General features: G+C 46.7%; 1 protein-coding gene across 1 annotated transcript in view; it reads left to right on the plus strand.

Moving 5' to 3' along the window:
• Positions 1-4,715: 4,715 nt before the first annotated feature.
• The window catches only part of SCIMP (SLP adaptor and CSK interacting membrane protein), a 39,652-nt gene continuing 21,767 nt past the window's right edge, over positions 4,716-22,600 (plus strand). The window contains exons 1-3 of the mRNA XM_068977445.1: positions 4,716-4,769; positions 20,197-20,320; positions 22,369-22,432. Of these exons, the coding sequence (XP_068833546.1) occupies positions 4,716-4,769; positions 20,197-20,320; positions 22,369-22,432 (242 nt within the window). The remainder of the gene's footprint in view (positions 4,770-20,196; positions 20,321-22,368; positions 22,433-22,600) is intronic.

A 22,600-nucleotide genomic window follows, 5' to 3' on the forward strand; every position in this document is an offset into this window, starting at 1 on the left:
TTCTTTCTATGGCTGGTTTTAGATTTTCTCTTTATTGATAGTTTAAATTTTGATGTACTTTGGTGTCATTTTCTTCACATTTCTTGTGTCTTTGGTTCTTTGAGTTTCTTGGATATGTGGGTTTATATTTTTTATCAAATTGGAAAAAAAAGTCTCTACTTAACATGCTCTTGTCCACTAATTCCATCATCTCTGTCATTTCTGGGTCTGTTTGATTGACTGATGTTTCTCTCCATTATGAAGTGTAGCTTCCTGATTCATCAAATGCTTGGAAATTTTTCATCAAGAGATGTTATTTATTTTCCATTATGGTTCATTATAGCATATTGAATACAGTCCCTTGCGCTATATAGTAAGACTTTGCTTTTTATCTGTTGATTTACAGTGGTGTGTTAATTTCTGATGTACAGCAAAGTGATTCAGTTACACAATAATATTGAATTATTATTCTCCAAAATCCTTGCTACCACCTGCTGTATTGTATACTTATTTGTGTTATGTTTCCTATTGTGACTGTTCCCTATCTAAAAAATAAACTGTAGGAGAGCAGGATATATGTTTTGTGCACTTCTGTATCCCTCAAGCATAGAGAACAGAGCACATGACAAGAGCTTATTATACATATTTTGGAGGAGAAAAGGGTTGATCTTGTTTTTTTTAATTAATTAATTTATTTGGCTGCGTCGGTCTTTGTTGCAGCATGAGCAAACTAGTTCCTTGACCAGGGATTAAATCTGGGTGCCCAACATTGGGAGCACAGAGTCTTTAACCACTGGACCATCAGGGAAGCCCTAACCAATGAATGTGAAGTGAAAAAAGAAAAAAAAAAAATAGCAGTATGTGGTCAGGAGGGTTGGAGAAGAAGGGGATCTTTCCCTGTCTGGGTTCTCAGCTCTCCAGACAGTATCTGCTTTCCACTGCTCCTCCTCCAGCCCAGACGGTAGAAATTCCCATGGTTTTTACGCTAGGAGAGCAGGCTGGGTTGGGCTCTGCCAGGCTCCGCTGTCAGTGTGCTGTTCAGACGCTCAGTCCTGTCCGACTCTTTGTGACCTCATGGACTGCAGCACTCCAGGCTTCCCTGTCCTTTACCATCTCCTGGAGCTTGCTCAGACTCCAGTGCATTGAGTCAGTGACGCCATCCAACCATCTCGTACTCTGTCGTCCCCTTCTTCTGTCTTCAATCTTTCCCAGCATCAGAGTCTAATGAGTCTAATGAGTCTGTTAAGCGAGTCTTAGCTGGTTTGACAATTAGCCAGTGTGGTGGAGAGGGGCGCCATCTGGTGGTAGCGGGAGAATATCTGCAGACTTTCAGAGGAGACTTTCTGAGGATCCCAGCAAAAGGGTGAATGGAGGCAGAAGCGGGGTTTAGCCCCACCAACCAGGCTTCAGCTTTCTGAGGATCTCTTCAGTTCAGTGGGAGCTGAAGTGGTTCCTTCCCTCATTCAGCTTTGGAGAATGCCAGGGCAGCGATCACAGGCAGCACTCTCCCTGCAGTGGTCACAGGGACTCACACTGTTCCATGTCCACAGGCAGGAATTCCCTCCATCTCAGAATTCTTCCTTCAAGGGTAATCTTGTCCTTCTCATTTCTGGAATGTTCACATTTCTCCATTCAGGCCTGGGCCTCAAGGCCTCTCTGACGTGGAGAACACCCTGGCGGCACCTGGTCCGAAGGGTCCAGCCTGGGTCAGACTGCCTGGATGGCCCGAGTACCACTACCCTGCAGCTTTGCCTTCACCCCAACACTGTGGATCTCCTGCGCATGACGGCGCTCAGTCTCGCCTTGCTTTGTGGCTTCCCCTTCCTGCTGCCCCTGAAGCAAACCCTTAGCTCTTTCACATCAGAGTTGCACTGCAAAATTCATCAGTGTCCCAAGTAACAAACTAATAGTTGAAGCTCCAGTAGCTTTCAGAAATATGTGGACTTTCCCCCCCTCTACTCCTGAGGTCCTTCCTTTCTCAGAAGTTCCACTGACTTGCTCTTCTTCATCTTCCTTCTCAGTTTATTATTTACTTGGCTGCACCGGGTCTTAGCTGTCTCACGTAGAATCTTCCATCCTGGTTTTGGCATGTGGGATCTTTAGTTGTGGTATGTGGGCTCTAGTTCCCTGACCAGGGATTGAACCCAGGCCCTCTACATTGCGAGCAGAGTCTTAGCGAGTGGACTACCAGACAAGTCCCCCAGTCTGCTCTTCTTTTTAATTCCTTCTCCTCAGCCCTGCTACTTCTCATAGAGAAAAAAAAAGTTTCAGTGGGAAACTACACGTTATGTAAACTCTAGAGGTCATCCCTCTGAGTTTTCTGTTCCCAGTTCTCTGTAAAGTGTAGAGATAATTGATAGCAAGACAGAAATGATTCTTAGCTACAGTTATGGAAATTCAGTCCTATCCTGTAGAGGCTGGCTTTCTTCCCACCCATTCTCTTGGTGGGAAAACCAGTTTGGCTCATGTCTGCACATTTATTTCAATACTCTTGATCTATAAATTTGTCTGTTCTTTGGATTTTCTTTTAAACCTACTCTAACATCTACCTGGTTGGCTCATTAATTAGTAGGATAAAAAAGTTTAACAGGTGCTCATTTTTATATCTGCATGAGATTCATGACTTTTATCTTTGCTTTTTTTTGTAATTTTATTTATTTTTGGCTGTGCTGAGTCTTCATCGCTGGGTGGGCTTTTCTCTAGTTGCTGTGAGCAGGGGCCACTCTGTAGTTGCGGTGTGAAGGATTCTCATTGCAGTGGCTTCTCTTGTTGCAGAGCACGGGCCCTAGGGTGCTTGCGCTTCAGTAGTTTTGGCTTCCAGGGCTCTAGAACACAAGCTCAGTAGTTGTGGTGTACAGGCTTAGCTGCTTCAAGGCATGTAGGATCCTCCTGGACAAGGGATCAGATCTGTGTCCCCTTGTATTGGCAGGCAGATTCTTTACCACTGAGCCACCAGGGAAGCCCGTGATTTTATCTTTCACTGAAAATTATCTTTGGGGACATTCCTGGTGTGGTCCAGTGGTAAAGAATCTGTTTTCCAATGCAGAGGATGCAGGTTTGACCCCTGGTCAGGGAACTGAGAGCCCAAGTGCTGCTAAGCCACTGAGTCCATGTGCCAAAGTTTCTGAAGCTCATGGGCACTGGAGCCCACTTGCCACAACTAGAGAGCCCTACGCTGAATGATGCAACTCAGATCCCACTGGGACTGACGCCCGAGGCAGCCTAATTAATTTTGTAAAGAGACTACCAAGACCAGATTAAAGGAGTGCAGGCCTCGCACACACCCTGATCCATATCAGCAAACCCACCCTAGAACCACTGCTGTAAAACTCTTCACCAGATCTTCCCTGGCTGGGACACACAGGTTTTCAGGCCACCAGCTCTCTCTGTCCGCCTTTGCCTGGCAAAGCAATAAAGCCATTCTTTTCTACTTCATGCAGGAATCTGTCCGAGATTCAGCTCAGCACTGGTGCGTAGAGGCTGAGTTTTGGGCATCAAATTCACGTTTAACTGGGACGGAGTTCCACTTCGGGATGACTAGAAAGGTCTGGAGAGGGATGCTGGTGATGGTTACACAACAGTGTAAATGTACTTAATGTCACTGAACTCTACACTTAAAAATGGTAAAAATGGTAAATTTCATGTTATGTATATTTGGTCAGAAAAATAAAAGAAAAAAGAGTGGCTCATTTGAATTCTTTCTTGGGTGGGTTCCTGTGAGTAAAGTTGAAATCGGACAAGATTTCACAGCTTCTCTGAGACTAATCTTCTGTGTATGTGTGATTTTTAAAAATAAACCTTCCTCCTTCCACCAAATCCCCTCAGTTCTCAACCAAACAGCAAACAACTGTGACCCACCATTTGGAAGTTTCCATGGAACAGAATGGAGATTTAAAAAAATAAAAAAAGAAGAAGGAGCTGGCAGTGTGAGGGGGGGAAATCAGCCTGATGGCGTGACACTAGTTCTGAAAGGATTGTCTGGGTAAGCCGATGACTTTGAAACCATCTCTGAACTGGCTTAGACACACACAGGAAGGTTTGGTAGGATTCAGGAGATGCTGGGGGAGTACTAGTTTCCTGTTGGTGGCTGTGCCTAATTGCCACAAATGCAGGGGCTTAAGACAGCACAGACCTACTCTCCTACAGTTCTGGGCATCAGGTGTCCCAGATAGGTTGGCAGGCCTGGCTCCTTCTGCAGGCTTTCCGGGAGAACCTGTTTCCCTGCCTTTCCTCACTCCCAGGGGCTGCCGACTTTCCTCGGCTCATGACCCCTCTTCCATCACTCCAGCCTCTTGCTCCCATGGTCACGGCTCCTACCCTGACTCTGACCTTCCTGCCTCCCTCTTGGAAGAGCCTTTCCATCCAACACCTGCCACCTTGTTTCAGGACGTCGGCGTCCTAGTCCAGTGGAGTCACTTGAGCTGCATTGGGAAGTGTGAAGTGAAAGTCGCTCAGTCGTATCCGACTCTTTGTGACCCCTTGGGCTATACAGTCTACGGAATTCTCCAGGCCAGAATACTGGAGAGGGTAGCCTTTCCCTTTTCCATGGCATCTTCCCAACCCAGGGATTGAACCCAGGTCTCCCGCACTGCCAGTAGATTCTTTTCCAGCTGAGCCACAAGGGACAAGGGGAGCCACAAGGGAAGTGTTGGGAAGGACCTCACTCAAATCTGAGTTTGCCAAGTTGAGTGCTTTTCCCACTGTGCCAGGTTGCCCAACTGTGCCCTATGTTCAAGATGGCGAACTCCATTAAGCTTCGGGTCCTCCCTTCAGTGGCCACTCCTTCCAAGGTGCCGGCTGCCACCACAAGGGCTGCTTCCACACCGAGAGCTTCCACCCATTGGTTTTGATTCTGTTTTGACGTCACACAATATAAGTGGAAACTTCTTCCCTGTGTCAGCAGTTGTGCAATCAGAAGTCAGAAACCACAGCCTCTGGGTATGTTATTCCTGTCCACATGACTCCATACACCCCTGTCCTCAGCTGTTGTTCGCAGCAGGAATTAGTGAACACTGGTGAAGGGGCGCACAGTATACGACCTTCATGTTATAGGTGTCTGAGCCACCTTAGGGAGAAGAAACAATACAGCAGAAGCTGTGTGTTACCTGGCAGGATGTTAACCAGGACACTGAATCGTGAAGGGTAAGGAACGGATTAGACTCCTTTCTGAGTCTTCTCTAGTCTGATGGCCACTGGTTTTATGGCTTTAAGCGGTGAACGTCTTATTTGCCCAGCCTTACCTCCAAGGTCTTGTCCATTCTGACCAAAATAAGAACTGTTGCTTTTCTCCCCCTTTTCTTTCAGTTTAAGATAGTTTGATACTTTTAACCATAGGGTGATAAAGTTGTCCAGCCTGACGTCTGCTCAGAATCCTGAGGAGGAGAGGAAAGTTCCACAGATGACCACCAGAGGGCGCCTTGATCCCTGCAGGGACCTCTCCTGCAAGAAGCACTTCAGATGTGCTAGAAGGCCAAACAGACCACCCCAACTTCCTGTCCTCCTCCTGTGGCGGGAAGACAGAGGCGGGGCCAGGGAAAGTGTGGGTGGCAAGGAAGTGGGCAGGTCCAAACTACCTGATGGGGGCTCTCAACTTTGCTGTCAGACTCCCTCTGCCAACACAGTCACTCCCCACCAGACACACAACCATCTGCTGCTGCCCAAACACTCTGGGTTCGTCTCTCCACATTCTCTCCCCTTTGTGAGCTCCTACACATCCTTCAAGGCCCAATTCATTGCCCTCTCAACCCTCTCAGTTTTTGCTCCCATGGCACTAGTATCCATTGGTTTCAATGGTAATTACTTATGTGCCCTTCTGCCCTGAAGAACAGGGGTTCCCCAAAGGAGACTTGCTCAGCTCAGAACAGAGACCTGGCACAAAGCAAAGGGTATTGAACCTCGCCATAATTATATTGTTTCCAGCTTCCTTCTGTACCTTGAGAGGCTTTCCTGAAGGCAGGCACTGTGTTTAACTCTTCTCTGGCCCTCAAACCACCAGCATGCGACCTGGCAAAGCAGGCCCTCAAGGTTGCTAGAATGAAGTTGCCTCCTTTGGGTATGTAACTCACTTATTTTCCCTGTAGATGACTTGGCTTCTTTTTTCAGTTGACATGTATCCATTAGGCATTTTCAGTTGTGCCCAGGTCTGTGCTGAAGTCCAGGGTTGAGGAGGGTAGTTGAGGAGGTATCCTGTCCCAGCTGCAGAGAGCAGACAATAATGGAAGAGAGATTCAGGGCACAATCTCTGAAGCACCTTCTTGTTTATCAAACTCTTCTATTTTACAAACAAGGAAACTGAGACCCAGGGAGGCTAAGGGTTCATGTAGGAAGTTGTTGGCAGACGGAGTCCAGCATTTGGACCTCCTGACACCCCTGCTTGGATGTGCTGTGCCAAGTGCATTGTGGGAAGCAGTGGGTTGACCAAGTTCACTGCATCTCAGTTCAACATGGCCATCCCAAAGGCTTAGCAAAATCATTTATGGCATGAGTCAATGAGACACAAACCAAGGAGTCACCAAGGAGTAGCAGAAGATAAGTTCTACCCACCGAAGCATTTATTCACTGCTTGAAAGATCATTTGCCATTTGCTCTTAGAGAAGTTTTTGAGCAGCTAAGTTTTGGATCAACCTTAATAAGAAAGAACCTAGACTTCTGTAAATGGACAGACCTGGGTTGAAGGTCTTTCCTGGGCTGTGCAGAGCTGATTCCTGATGTAACCACCTGGAACCTCGATATTCTTACATGTAAAATGGAGACAATAATCTTCCAAATAAGTGAAGATAAGGTGAGATAAGAGTACCGATTTTGGGTCCTGATTCCCAGAAGGGGGATACTCCCTCAATTCAGTTCAGTTCAGTCACTCATTCATGTCCAACTGTTTGCGACTCCATGGACTGCAGCACGCCAGGCCTCCCTGTCCATCACCAACTCCGAGTTTACTCAAACTCATGTCCATTGAGTCAGTGATGTCATTCAGCCATCTCATCCTCTGTCGTCCCCTTCTCCTCCCGCCTTCAATCTTTCCCAGCATCAGAGTCTTATGAGTCAGTTCTTTGCAGCAGGTGGCCAAAGCATTAGCACCTACTTTGGGATACTCCATAGTGGGATTTATCACTTCTGTGGTGAGCTGACAATTATGTGCGCCCCCTCCCAGCGCCAAGTCCAGTAACTCCCATCAGTTACTTCAAATTGGCCCCGGTGAGGATATTTATGTCATGGAAATAAGCAAACACTACAAATTTCACGAATCTTTTTGTCTCCCAAGAGCCTGTTGTTAACTGTTTACCAGACATCCCAGGGTATTGTCATTATGGTTGAAAGTAATCAGAACTTTTTCACCCCAGGCAGACACAATGCATACCAGTTTGGCTATTTTTACTGATGTGACCACTCAGTCAGAACAGTCAATTCCACAGAATGGTTGGCTGGCTTCCCCACCCGTGGCCCCCATTTCAGAGGCAGTGGTATTGTGGGAAAGATGATTCAGTCCAGTGGTCACTCGGACCCACTTCTTGATGCAGTGTGTCACACACCCTCAGAAACACAAGCAAAAGCTGGGTCAGAGTGCCAGGGCCCCCCGTGGGCTTATGAGAGCTGTCTTCCTTGGGGAACAGCCTTTATATTAATACGTGTGAACTGGTTTCTTACCCATGTCTGTCTCTGAGTCTGGGGGGTTGTCAGGTTCCCTCAGCTTTTCTGGAGTTCCAGGGTGCTCAGGGCAGGCTCATCTGTGGGGAATGCCACAGAATGGTTAGCTGACTTCCCCACCCGTGGCTCCCATTGCGGAGGCAGTGGTGGTGTGGGAAAGACAATTCAGTCCAGTGGTCACTCGGACCCACTTCTTGATGCAGTGTGTCACACACCCTCAGAAACCCTGGGGCCCGACCTCTCCACCACAGGATGGTCTACTGGTGGGCCTTGCAGGAACACAGGAGCAGCAAGAAGAATCTGGCTCCTAGAAGAGGAATTGGTTGCCTGGTGATGATGTCTGGGCCTCTCCCTGGTGGGCTGAGCATAAAGGGGAAGTGTGGCCAGGCTGGCACTCACAGCTCGGGCTGGGTGGAAGGCCTGTAGGCAAGGGACTGCCTCTTCCCAGTTGTGCCGAGCCACGGCCTTCAGAGCACTGATGGCCCCTCAGCTGCTCACATCTGGACCTCCTGCAACTCAGGTAAGCACCTGGGCCCTGTCAAGGCAGATGATCACCAGGGCTGGGCTGGGGGATTGTAGCCTGGGGCCTGGGGACCACTGGGTGGGGCTGGAGAAAAACTGGCCTTGAAGAAACCACCCTGCTGGTGGCTGGCTGGATGACCTCAAGGTCATCTCCAGCTCCTGGGGCCTCCTCGTATGTATGGTGGGGTTATGAAGAGGCCTGCTTCTCAGGCTGCTTGGGAGTGAGACGGGTGTACTATGAGGAGGTTGTAATCATTCTCTGGATTCTGATGGTGAGTTTGGGTACCTGACCCATGCAGGGACCCTCCGTGTGTCTGTGCTGGAGGGAGAGTGGGGATTGAGGCACTAACTCTGTGAACTTGGGGCTCCCCCTGAAGCCCTGGAAGGAGCACCAACAGCCCTGGTGTCTTTGTCACTGTGTCTCTAGCATTCAGGAATCTCTTTTAGAGGTATCAGAGTCAAGACCTCCATTGAGCCATCTACTCTCGCCTTCTGGAAAAAATTATTGCGGTGGGGGCCTGGGTTCGGCTTTGTCCTTTTCACTCCCACCTTCTCATGCAACAGTTGTCCTTCATGTCACTCCCTTTCCTGGTCCCTCTGCATGTGTGAACCTCTAAGGAAGCATCAGAAGTGGGGATTGTTGAGCCTGCAGAAGACAAGGGCTGCTGCTGCTGCTGCTGCTGCTAAGTCGCTTCAGTCATGTCCAACTCTGTGCGACCCCCACAGGCTCCCCTGTCACTGGGATTCTCCAGGCAAGAACGCTGGAGTGGGTTGCCATTTCCTTCTCCAATGCATGAAAGTGAAAAGTGAAAGTGAAGTCACTCAGTCATGTCCGACTCTTCGAGACCTCATGCACTGCAGCCTACCAGGCTCCTCCGTCCATGGGATTTTCCAGGCAAGAGTACTGGAGCTTTTTTTGAATAATTTTTTTTTTGGCATCTCTTTCTTTTTCTCTTTCTGAAAATTTGAAAACTGCAAGGCAATAGGGGAAACAATGACCCTTGATTCCACCACCTCACAACAATCACAGTAAAGAGGGTGCTAGTGTCTTGCCTTCTGGTCATATAGCTGTTTCGGAAAGTTACCTATGTTTTATTTTGATGTAAGTACATTCTAGACATAGAAATACAGACATCGCTGCCGTCTTCAGGGCACCAGCATCCCTGATCTCTTCCATCTACTCAACATGAGGCCGGCATTCCTGCCAGAGAGCCCCTGGGTGACAGGTCCAAGTTTCCCTCACATTCTCAGAGCAAACAAACAGGGGAAAGTAAGCAACAGCAAGGGGCTTCCCTGGTGGCTAAGCGATAAAGAATCTGCCTGCAATGCAGGCGACCTGGGTTTGATCCCTGGGTCAGAAAGATCCCTTGGAGGAGGGAATGGCAACCCACTCCAGTATTCTTACCTGGAGAATTCCATGGACAGAGGAGCTTGGTGGACTACAGTCCCTGGGGTCCCAAACAGTCAGACGTGACTGAGTGACTAACACTTACAAGCAAAGGCAAGTAGAAACTTGGTTGGACCCAAGGAAGGACTGCTCGGTTGTAGAAATCCTGGGATAAACTCACTAAGAATCCTGAATGACCTGCAGCTCTGGAGAGCTCTGCTAACCCATCACCCCAAACATCTCAAGAATATTAGAAAATTGACCTGTTTGAGAGCAGGAAGCAGAAGCTCTTGTAAAACATGATGCCTAAATTTTCAAAAATGTGTTTGCTTTATGCCTCACAGCAAGGCTGGGTGGGAGGGAAAGAAAGAAGGACCCTACTCTTACTCACCGAACAATCTAAATTCACCTTTCTGTGCTTTCTCCCAGTCGTTCTCCTGGCACATCTTCAAGTAATGTTACAAGATGTGGCTGTAGTCTAGATATAAGTCAGCGTTCTGTTCCTTTCATTTTATGTGGTTTCTCAATAGTTCATCATGCTTTCCTCCTAATGACTCCTTAATTACTGCATCCTATCCTATCAAGTCTCCAGTCTTCTTGCCTGGAAAATCCCATGGACAGAGAAGCCTAGCGGGCCCCAGTCCGTGGGGTCACAAAGGGCCAGACACGACTGACTAACACACACATCCTATCAAGTGGCCTTTGTGAAATTTTCTTCCCCAAGAGACCCCCATTTGGCTGCTGGGCAGCTCCCTATTCATCTCTATGAAGGTGCACATGGTTAGGGTTTTACTTGGTTCAGATTATTTCTCAGGCTATATTTCTAGAAATGATACTATAGAATTAAAGGGTGTGATTGTTTTTTAAATGTACTATTTTCTTTCCAAAATTTTATTTAAAATTAATGTGTACTATCACTGGCCCTGTAGGAGGGTCCGTTTCACCACAGCTTTGCCATGATAGAATTTTATGGTTATCTTTCATTTTTGCTAGCAAGTAGATGTAGTTCCTAACTATGGCCACAGGGGCAATAAACTATGATGGCTGAGTGTATATGAACAGAGTCAAGCCCTGTAATGAAATAAATCAGACAACAAGATTAATCTGAGAGCTGGTGTGATAAGCTGTAACACTGAGGGGAGCACGTGTGAAAAAGGATATGTTTGGCTTAATTTCTCATCTTTAGCTCTCTAGGACTTATATTTAACCTTTCACAGAAGTGGAAGGACAGAGAGAGAGAGAAGAGAAACAATTCCTTTTTAATACTCTGCTCCCACCCTTCCCCAGGCATGCTTGAGTTTTACTTTTTTAATTTATTTTGGCCACACCATTACATCATATGGCATCTTAGTTCCCTGACCAGGGGTCGAACCCATGCCCCCTGCTTTGGAAGCACGGAGTTTTAACCTCTGGACCTCCATCCAGGGAAATACCACACTTGGACTTTAGGTGCCCATCAACTATCCAGACAGCCATTTCTGGTGCTGACAACAGCAGGGCAGGGTCCAGTGGGAACTTGGCCTCACTAAGCCTGAGCAGTGACCGTCTGGGAACTAGAGATGAATTCGGGCAAGCACAGCCCATGCTGGCTGGCAGGTGTTGCCTCAGTATTATCTGGAGTCTCCCAGACACTTGAGATCCAGGCTGAGAGCAGCTCGGACCCTCATTCCACGCCCTGCAAAGTGCAAAGCTGTCCCTCAGATTTCTATGGGTTCCGCAGGAGGCCAGCCCTGCTCTGAGCCCCTGTGGGTGAGCCTCTGTTCCATACTGCACCAACCCACGGGTGAAACAGTGTTACAATTTGGGTGGGAGTAAATTAAAAGGGGTGGGAAGCTGTAATTAATTTATTAATATGTTTTACTTAGCCCACTCTATCCAAAATACTATCATTTCAACATGTAACCAAGATAAACATTTATTAATGAGATTTGTTATGTTTTTTCTGTACCAAGTCTTTGAAATCCAGAGTGTATTTCGAACTTGCAGCACATATTCAACTAGCCATCTAGCCAGTGCTCAGTGGAAGAGCCTCACGGGGCCAGTGGCTGCTGTCTTGAACAGGGCAGGCCTCTGGTAGAGGGATTTGTGTCCATAAAGGCAGAGAGTAAGGAACTGGACTCATATTCATCTCCCCAACTTCCTGCTAAGCTATTTTCAAGTCCACCTCTTCCAACAAAGCCTTTTTCTGACTCTAACTTTCTGAAACTGATTCACCCCACCAACGCACACATTCCACCCACACCTCTTGGGACTCATGGCTATTTCAGGTCGCTTAATTTTTCATGAGAAAAACGCAAGTCTTTCAATACACGGGGCATGACCATTAATACACTTTGAAATAAATTGAGAGGCTGACACTCAGGACTTCTTCTCATGAAATAGGCTAGAATAGATGAGAAACTGTCAATTGGAGTGCACCCCGTGTCCTGAAGACACTTTGTGAAACGTTTCATTTATGTGAATATATGTGTAGCTGTCACATTGTAAATTGTACATCTTACTCTGAGGAATTTGGTTAAAATTTTTTAAAAAAGCAAATTCTTGAATAAAGCCACAGTCTCCAGAATTCCTGGTGATGGAGAGTGAATGTGTTTTCGGCTACTGACTCCCCGGAAACGACTTTTGGGGAAGTGAGAGTCAGGGCTGGGCTGGTAGCTGCTTTTAGTGGCTCTCCCACCCTGACCCTACTGAGAACTGAGTGCCTTAGGCTACGGAGGACAGAGCAGCCACGAGAGAGAAGCTGCCACTCCACCCTCCACACCTGTCTGCCTGGCTTCTGCTTCCCAGCCAGCCGCTTGAAGCCCACGACCAAAGGCAGGGGGAGAGCAGGGAGCCTGCCCAAGCTCTCGTGTCCAGGTGAGGTGCTTTAGAACTAGAATGACCGCACTTGAATTTTAGACCCTGGATCCAAACTGCCTACTGCATCATTAGAGGGGAAGCCTGCCCACGACAAGGTAAGAGGGGGGAGGCGGGGCCATCAGTCATGCACTCCTGTATTCGCAGATGCGTATGGCACTCCCACTGCATTCCAGAAAGAGTGGTAGACGGAGCAGCAAGATTCTTGCTCTCCAAGAGCTTACAGCCAGGGTGGGAGATGAACAGCAAACAAACCATCAGACAGCAGTCACAGTAAGTGTACGCAGGCTCAGTTGGAGGGGAAAAAAATGCATTTTGAATATTGATCATAGCATGTTGCGGAGTGGGAAGCAGGGCTGTCTGCCTCTCACCCTCCCGCCCCCAGCACCTCACCTGTTGACTCTTCCTAACTCAGAACAGGAGCTTTCCAGCCAGCTTCCTGCCCCCTCATCCCAGTCTGGTTCTGCTGGACAGCACAGCCCTCCTTCCATCTTTGTTCCCTTTTAAAAGCTGATTCTTCCATCTGAGCCCCTGAAGGTAGCTTTTACTCTCTTTTCTCTGCCTGTATTTCATTTTGTCCTTTTTCCTGACACTTTCACAGTTTATAAACACACTGCCTCCCTGTATTTTAAACAATCTTTCCTCGATCTCACTTTTCCCCCTTCTTGAAATTCAGGCTTCCCTTGCCTTCTGGGCTTTCATCAAGCTGACTAGTGCTCTCTTTAAGCTGTTATCACAGGAGTGATTGAGATGCAAAGTCTGTCTGAGGACAGAGTGATTGAGAAGAAGCGGGTCGATAGAGTGCAGGACACTGAGCTCTGGGGCGAGGAGCATCTGTGAAGCTGGGAGGGGAGGACAAGCAGGGAGGACGATGGGCAGAGAGCAGGTCTTCCCAGGTCACCTTAGACCTGCAGGAACTTCACTCTGATGCCATGTTTGGTTGTGACTATCCTCTAAGGACTTTGGATAAAATTCTAGGATGCCCCTGCTCCTGCCAACGCCCTGGGGAAGGAATCCTGAGGCTCCATGAAGCCATTCACACCCTAGTAAAAATCAGTTCCTCTTCCTCAGTGTCAGGCAAATGGGTATAAATGTAGGGGAAGTAGGGAGAGGAGGGAGCATAGAACTTTGCTCTGAAGAGAGTGACTTGTTGACGGAGTTCCATCAGCCATGTGACAAGCAAACAGGAGAGGTCTTTGGGTTCAAGGGGTTTGTTTTAGTGCCTTCAGTCTACTTTGCTGCTTCTACTGCCTGTGAATGTTGCAAGGAACAAGCCTCCAGCCTCCTCACCTCCGCAGCTCAGGGCTCTACAGGCTGGCTGGATGTAGTGTTCCTCCCCAAGGCCTGAGAACCCACTGGAGTGTGTGTTAACAATGCTGAGTCCCACACCAGAGTTACAAATCAGAATTGGGAGTAGAGTTGGGACACAGACTGTGGTATCTATCTGCATTTTAGTACATTTCCCAAAGCTCTGGCTTAGTGGTCACAAGTAAGAGTCCTGGGCTTAGCTTTTGATTTTTTCCACTTATGACCTTGGGCAAGTTCATTGAGCTCATCTAAACTTCTATTCTCTTTTCTCTAAAATGGGGTTATAATTATGACTTGCCAAACAGCGCAGTTCAACTCACAGTAAGGTAGCATATAATGTATGTTACTTTTCTAAGATGCATTTTCATATTGAGGTTCTTATTATTTGGAACAAGTCACAACTCAAGGCAGAGGTCTTGCCAATATTGGAATTTCTTGATTGATGGTTCTGCTTTCAGTTCTGTTATGAAAAGAAGTATTTATCAACTTGCTGTAAATCTGACAGAGTAAAAAGAGCATGAACTTTGGCATCAGACCAGGCTGTGCTGCAATCTTAGACTAGGGAGCTACTAGCCGTGCTGCCTTTACTTTAACAGATTGCCTAAACCCTCTGAGTTCTCTCTTTTTATCTATAGAATGAGGGTAATAATAACTCCTCCCAACACCAGTATAAGGATTAAGTGATAACATGTATGTCACTGGTTCTCAACATTGGCTTCCCACTAGAATCATCTGGAGAACTTAACTAAAACAAAGTCCCAATGGCCAGGCCCCAGGTTGGGAATTTCCACTCTTCCTCGAGTTCTTGCCCTGGGGTCTGACACACCAAAGTCCTCAATAGCTAATGACTAAAGGCAGCTCCCTTGTTCTTCTGACTCTTCTTTCTTCCATTTGTGGTATCCACCAAATGCTCCCCCAGTTGATGGGGACTGAGGTCAGGCCCTGCTCTCCTCCTGGCAGCCAGGACCCCTAACCTGTATCTGTAGACTCAGCACCTCACCCTCCCCAGGCCCAGGACCTGCTGACCTATGGCTCAGCTTTGGGGCCATACTGAATCCTTCCCTCCTCTGGTCCATCCTGCACTATGGGCCCCCACCATGGATCACGGGGCCCTCTCTTATCTCTGAGTCCAAGTCCAGCCTTGAGAAACTTCCAATGAGCTCAGACTCTTGAAAACAAAAATGTCCCCTCCCATGTGGCAGTCCCCTCCCAGACACAGAGACCCACGTCTGTCCCAAGCCTCATGGTGGTTGCTCGCTGCTTCTTCCCTCGGCCAGCAACATCGAGCACTCTGTGGTGGACTTCTGGTCAGAGATGGCAGGATCGTTGCTGACTTTTTCCCCTTTCATTCCGGAGACATCAATAGAAGGCAAAAAAAAAAAAAACAATAAAAAATATTTTATAATGTCTAAACCCATGAGACCACTTTCACTAGAGTCTCATCTTCCTGCAGTATGAGCATGAGGTGGTCTGTGTGGTGGTCTCACCCACCCGAGATGCCACATCCCAACCCCTGGAGCCTGTGGTTATGTCAGGTTACAAGGCAAGGAGGAACTGTGGTCACAAGCGGAAATGAGGTTGCAAATCAGCTGACCTGGAGACACGGTGATGAACCTGGATTATCCGGGTGAGCCCAATGTAACCACAGCGTGCGTGTGTGCATGCATGCTCAATCATGTCCACCTCTTTGTGACCCCTCAGACTGTAGCCTGGCAGGCTTCTCTGTCCATGGGATTTTCCACACAAGAATACTGGAGGGAGTTGCCATTTCCTCCTCCAGGGGATCTTCCTGACCTGGGATCAAACCCACGTCTCCTGGATTGGCAGGCAGGTTCTTTCCAGCTGTGTCACCAGGGAAGCCCATTGTAATCACAAGAGTCCTTATAAGTGGGAGAAGGAGGCACAAGAGGAGGTGAGACGCAACTGGGAAAGGACTGTCAGAGAGATGCAAGGAGATGGAGGAAGGGGCTGTGAGCCAAGGAACACAAGCAATCTCCAGAAGCTGAAAGGAGCAAGGAAGTGGCTTCTCCAGTGGGGCCTTCGGAAGGGGCCAACCCTGCCCAATGGCAACATGCTGGCTGTTGTGTTACCCAGCAATTCGGCTGGATAACACTTCTGGGTTGTTTTTAGACATGGCATCCATGGTGATTTGTTGGAGCGGCCACAGCGAACAGATGCAGTTTGTTTCTAACGATGCTACTGCCTGGGTTCCTGCCTTGTTCCAACAGGGAGAGGCCTCCCCCAGTGACATTTCGGTCCAACCTCAAAACTTTTATTACTTTTGATTACTAAGCAGACTCATTTCAGTTTTAAAAATTTAGTCACGCTCATTTAAAAACTTCCGTCTCATCTTTGACCCAAAGCTCCCCGCTTTGCCCAGTGAGGGGAGTAGAGAGCAGGGTGAGAGGTGAAGGCTGCCTCAGCTCCCTAAGCACCCTTCCCTGCCCTTAGCCCCCTGGTATGGGATTGAAGAGGAAAGACAGGACACACAGTTTTCCACAGGAAGTCTCCCCTCGCTGGGTCACTGCTGCTGATCGACTCTGTGGTGTTGGGTGGAGACACCCCTGGCCCTTGAGTCCCTTGGGGTCCCTTGAGAGACTCGGCTGCACCTTTGGGCTGGCTGCCAGCCTCCTCTCATGTAAACACCTCTTTGCCTGATGTTTCAGTAGCTCTTAGGAAGCCTGCACCCCACGATCTTATCTACTCCAGGCCTGACAACACAAGTGGGATTCAACTTCCATACTTTCCAGAGCCTGAACTGGACTGTACAGCCGTGACACACTGCCCACCAGCTGTACTCCCTGCCCTCTCTCCCCAGGGCTCCTGTCCCCTCTCTTGTGGGGGGAGGCACCCACTGGGATGTGGTTATTAATACCCCCCTTCCTCAGCTGCATGCTCCCAAAAAGACCTGTTCATCTTGGTTCTGTTGTAAAGGCACCTGTCGGCAGTTCATGGGGGAAGAGCTATTTCTCTGGTCTTAGGTTATGGGGAACTTGGGACTTTCATTCTCAAGCCCTGATCATTCATTCTGGGGAAAGCCTTGGTCCCCCACACCACCATATGATTACCACAGTGATGTTCCTTTCGAAGTAAAGTGAGATATCCTGACCTCCGTCTGGCCTCTCCTTGATGATTCAGAGGCATCCTGACACTGGAAGGCCCTGAGACACAGAGAGGAAGTGTTCTGCCCTCCCTCCTACCTGGGTGACCTGGGGGAGGTCACTACACCTCTGTCTCAGGCCCTGTCTAGAAAAGAGTGTGGTGGTGAGGGTGAAATAAGGTGAGTGATGAGAGAGCTCTTGGTGCACTAAACACACTCAAAACATCTGAGCGTGGAAACCAAAGCCATTCGATTTGTGCAAACAGGACTGCAGAATATTTACCACTTTGCATAGTTCTGAAAAGTGACCCATAGTTTCACTTTCTGGCATCATCCTATTTCCTCTTTCTTTCCCAAGAATCTGATGAGAATAAAATTTCTTTGAACTTGAAATCTGAACAAAGGGAAGCTACACTAAATGGTTGATTGACTCTTATCAGTGTTATAAAAGTAAATGCAAAAGTTAAAAAAGATAAAAAAGCAAAGAATTTGGAGGGTTTACAGAGAACAGTCACAGCTGCCAGGCCTCTTGCTTCCCTCCCTACACCCAGTCATGCTCTTCAGATGCAACAGCTTTTAACTCTGTCTGGTATGTGTTTCTATAGCTCTAAAGAGTATATTTTGCTCAAAATTCTCCAAGCCAGGCTTCAGCAATATGTGAACCGTGAACTTCCAGATGTTCACGCTGGTTTTAAAAAAGGCAGAGGAACCAGAGATCAAATTGCCAACATCTGCTGGATCATGGAAAAAGCAAGAGAGTTCCAGAAAAACATCTATTTCTGCTTTACTGACCATGCCAAAGCCTTTGATTGTGTGGAAAATTCTGAAAGAGATGGGAATACCAGACCACCTGACCTGCCTCTTGAGAAACGTGTATGCAGGTCAGGAAGCAAGTTAGAAATGGACGTGGAACAACAGACTGGTTCCAAATAGTAAAAGGAATATGTCAAGGATATATATTGTCACCCTGCTTATTTAACTTATATGCAGAATGCATCATGAGAAACGCTGGACTGGAAGAAGCACAAGCTGGAATCAAGACTGCTGGGAGAAATATCACTAACCTCAGATGTGCAGATGACTCCACCCTTATGGCAGAAAGTGAAGAGGAACTAAAAAGCCTCTTGACGAAAGTGAAAGAGGAGAGTGAAAAAGTTGGCTTAAAGCTCAACATTCAGAAAACGAAGATCATGGCATCTGGTCCCATTACTTCATGGGAAATAGATGGGGAAACAGTGTCAGACTTTATTTTTTTGGGCTCCAAAATCACTGCAAATGGTGATTGCAGCCATGAAATTAAAAGATGTTTACTCCTTGGAAGGAAAGTTATGACCAATCTAGACAGCATATTGAAAAGCAGAGACATTACTTTGCCAACAAAGGTCCATCTAGTCAAGGCTATGGTTTTTCCAGTGGTCATGTATGTATGTGAAAGTTGGACTGTGAAGAAAGCTGAGCGCTAAAGAATTGATGGTTTTGAACTGTGGTATTGGAGAAGACTCTTGAGAGTCCCTTGGACTGCAAGGAGATCCAACCAGTCCATTCTAAAGGGGATCAGTCCTGGTGTTCTTTGGAAGGAATGATGCTAAAGCTGAAACTCCAGTACTTTGGCCACCTGATGTGAAGAGTTGACTCATTGGTAAAGACTCTGATGCTGGGAAGGATTGGGGGCAGGAGGAGAAGGGGACAACAGAGGATGAGATGGCTGGATGGCATCACCAACTTGATGGACATGAATTTGGGTGAATTCCGTGAGTTGGTGATGGACAGGGAGGCCTGGCGTGCTGCAGTTCATGGGGTTGAAAAGAGTCGGACATGATTGAGCTGAACTGAACTGAAAGAGTATGTTTATGTTTCTCCTTGGAGAAATCCATCAGGAGTAAAGAAAAAGTCAAAGAGATAAAAAATATGAGAGGAAAATTAGATTAAGAACTAGGAGACATTTAAGTAAGAGAAAAGAGACTGAGTGGCCATCAACAGATAGGTGGATGAAGAAAATGTGGAGGTATACATATATATTCACACACATATATATACAATGGAATATTACTCGGCCATAAAGAAAGAAATATTACCACTTACAGCAACATAGACGGACTTAGAGAAGAACACACTAAGTGGAATAAGTCAGACACAGAAAGACAAATACTGTATGACATCACTTAGATGTGAAATTTAAAAAAATAATACAAATGAACTTGTCCACAAAACAGAAACAAACTCACAGAACTAGGAAACAAACTTATAACTACCAAAGGGGAAGAGGAGAGGGATAAACTAGGAGTATCGGATTAACAGATACATGCTACTATATATAAAGGATTTACTGTATAGCACAGAGAACTATATTCAATATCTTGTAATAACTTATAACGGAAACAAACCTTTTCTCATGCAGACTAGTTCAGTCTGCTTCGCATCTTTCTCCCTCTGATCATGCCTCACTCAAAGAGATCCATCAAGGTATTTTTCTAACCTCCACCTCAATACACAAGTGAAACGAATCACCAGTCCAGGTTCCATGCATGATACAGGATGCTCAGGGCTGGTCCACTGGGGTGACCCAGAGTGATGGTATGGGGAAGGAGGTGGGAGGGGGGTTCGGGATGGGAAACACGTGTATACCCGTGGCAGATTCATGTTGATATATGGCAAAACCAATACAATATTGTAAAGTAATTAGCCTCCAGTTAAAATAAATAAATTTATATTTAAAAAAACAATAAAAATTTAAAAAAAAAGTGAAAATGTTAGTCGCTTAGTTGTATCCGACTCTTTGCAACCCCATGGTCTATAGCTTGCCAGGCTCCTCTATCTATGGAATTCTCCAGGCAAGAATACTGGAGTGGGTTGCCAGTCCTTTCTCCAGAGGACCATTCCAACCGAGGAATTGAATCCAGGTCTACATTATAGGCAGATTCTTTACATCTAAGCCACCAGGGAAGCACTCCCCCACACCCCCAAAAAGCTCTCAAAATTCTATCTGCCCTGTTATGAATTTAGTCTAGTTGTCCCTTTGATATAAAAACAACTGCTGTCAGTTATTGCTCTAAATGGCATTTCCCCTTCCTGCTGCATGTTTGACAGTGTAAAGAAAAGCAGTGATTATGTCTACAGTTTCTAGAGTAACTGATAAGTACATGTCTTACCTCTAATTTTCGTAAGTTCCCTGTACGGTAGTAGACAGCATCACTCACATATTGCAGGTGAGGACACTGAGGCTTGGAGAAAGTTAATCACTTGCCTGAGGTCTCCCAGCTGGAAATCAGCAGCATTTGATTGTGAGCAAATGCCTGCCTGGTCCCTAAGCAGATGTAGCTGCACAACACGGTAGATAACTGCCTCCACCCCTCAAGAAGCCCTTCACTCATGTCTTATCCTCTCCCTCCATTCTTCTCAGGATCCCGAGGCCATGGATTGGTTGAAGGACCATTTCTGGATCATCTTGGCTGTGGCCATCATCTTTACCTCTGTGAGCCTGGGCACCATCCTGTTCTTTGTCTGTAGGTGTCTGTTTAGACAAGGTAATGACCCTCCCCCTTGGGCAGGTGGAGGGAGTGGAGGAAAGAGGTGGTTGTCGGGGCACTGGGGCTTCTTTAGGGCAAAAAGATTAGTTCTGGGCTTCCATGGGCTGAGCTCTGGATTTAGCATCAGGCACTCTGGGTCTGAGTCCTAGCTCTGCTACTAATATGTGTCTCTGGGCCTCAATTTCCCCCTCTGTACAGTGAAGGGAGGGAGGTTACTTAATCTCCAAGAACTCTTCCGGCCCTCAGGGTTTTGGTAAAAGCAGAATCAGTTTCAAGGCATGATGTTCTCCAGTGCTGTCTCTCTCCAATGTGGCTGCTGATCACAGCACCTTACCTCTGGAACTTGAGCGTACAAGTGCATGGAAGGTCAAAAACTGTCTTGATTCCAAATGCATTGACTTGTGTACATGAAATACGTACAGCGTTTTGTATGGCAATCATTCTCCACAAAGTAGTTTTTTAAAATGTCTTAGAACACCTCTGGCTGTCTAATGGTTAAGATACCACACTTTCAAAGCAGGGAGCATGGGTTCGATTCCTGGTCAGGGAACTAAGATCCCACATGACATGAAAGATGCCAAAAAAATAAAATAAAATAAAATAAAATAAAAAACGAATGCTTTCAAGCTATCTGAAAAAAAGCCCTAATTTGAGTTTTCCATCTCTCACCTTACCCCATAGTGTACCTTCACATTTTGAAGTGTGGTATAAAAAAAAGTCTTCAGGCATGAAAAATGGACTCATTTCATGGTTGACCACCATGACTACCTATTCTAAGACCATATTCTGAATTTGGGGGTATTATATGTGCTTTGGATACAGGTTCTTAACACACTTGGACATAAATAAGCAGCTTCCTGGAGGATTAATGTATTTTAATATTCATCTCCAAAAACATGAAATTCTGGTTCAATAGTGAGTTTTCTTAAGATCCTACCCCTTAACTAATAACCTAGGCCTGGAGCACACCTGGGGATGGTAAATGCTCTGAGAGGTATGGCCGTCTTGCCCTGGGGTACCTAGGGGGCATCCCTCCATGATCAGGGCCCTGTCCTCCTGATGCATCTGGTTATGGCCTCGGGGTCCTGCTGAACCAGTGCTGGAGGGTCAGGGCTGCTCAGGAATGAAAGCTTCTGTCATTCTTTTCAATCTCTCTTTAGAGATAAGAAAAGCAAGGTTCAAAGAGAGGCAAATCCTTGATTTGGATCTCCTGGGGCTTGGTGGCAGAGTTGGAGCCAGAACTCGGGTACACTGGGCTCCCTATTCAAAGTCCTTTCCCCTCCACCCGCTGATGGTAATTAGTTTTTTAAATACAGAAAGTGTATTCTAGCCACTATAGTCTTCTATCCACTTGCTTTTTTTAAATATTTCATTTTTAAAATTTTGATTTGTTTTAATTTTGGTTGCACAGGCTCTTGGGTATGGTGCACAAGTTTTTGCTAGCTGTGGTGTGCCAGTTTAGTTGCCTCAAAGCATGTGAGATCTTAGTTCCCTGACCAGGGATCGAACCACGTCCCCTGTATTGGAAGGCAGATTCTTAACCACTGGACCACCAGGGAAGTTCTAAAACATTTTGCTTTTAGATATGGACAAAATATGACCCTGAACAAAAACTTTACTTATTCTCTTTTATCTTGACCCACTCCTATTAACAAGTAGGGTATAATTAATAATAACTTACATGTCCACCATATCACAGTTTACAAACTGCTGTTCCCATTTTTCATCTCATTTCCTCCCATTAATGCTTTTGGCTATTCACTCAACTAGTATTTCTAAGTGACAACTATATGCTAGGTAGACACAGTACCAGGCGATGAGGAAGCAGCCACAGCCCACACTGGATTAGTCCCAGACTCTGAGGTCAGATGGTCTGGATGACATTCTGACTCTATCACTTATGAGCTCTGTGCCCCTAAGTCTGTTTTCTCTGGATGGTTCTTCTGACTATCCTGAACCCGCCCATTCTCTGGTCTCTTCTAAACTCTAACTATCACAATTTTGGACAATTCTTCCTAAATGAATATGCTTATTTTTTTCCTTAGGCAATAAATGGGAAATTTCCAAGTCCTTGAAACAAAAGCAGAGACATGAAGAAACGATGTATGAGTAAGTGGGAGGAACCCTGCTTTTTAATTCTGAGAACCGCCTATCCGCTTCCATTCTTGTGCCTGCACTACTGAGCTGGTGTGTGCATGGTCAGTCACTTAGTCGTGTCCGACTCTTTGCGACCCTGTGGACTGTAGCCCACCAGGCTCCGCTGCCTATGCGATTTTT

This window comes from Capricornis sumatraensis, chromosome 8 (assembly GCF_032405125.1).
Source record: "Capricornis sumatraensis isolate serow.1 chromosome 8, serow.2, whole genome shotgun sequence".
NCBI lineage: Eukaryota > Metazoa > Chordata > Mammalia > Artiodactyla > Bovidae > Capricornis > Capricornis sumatraensis.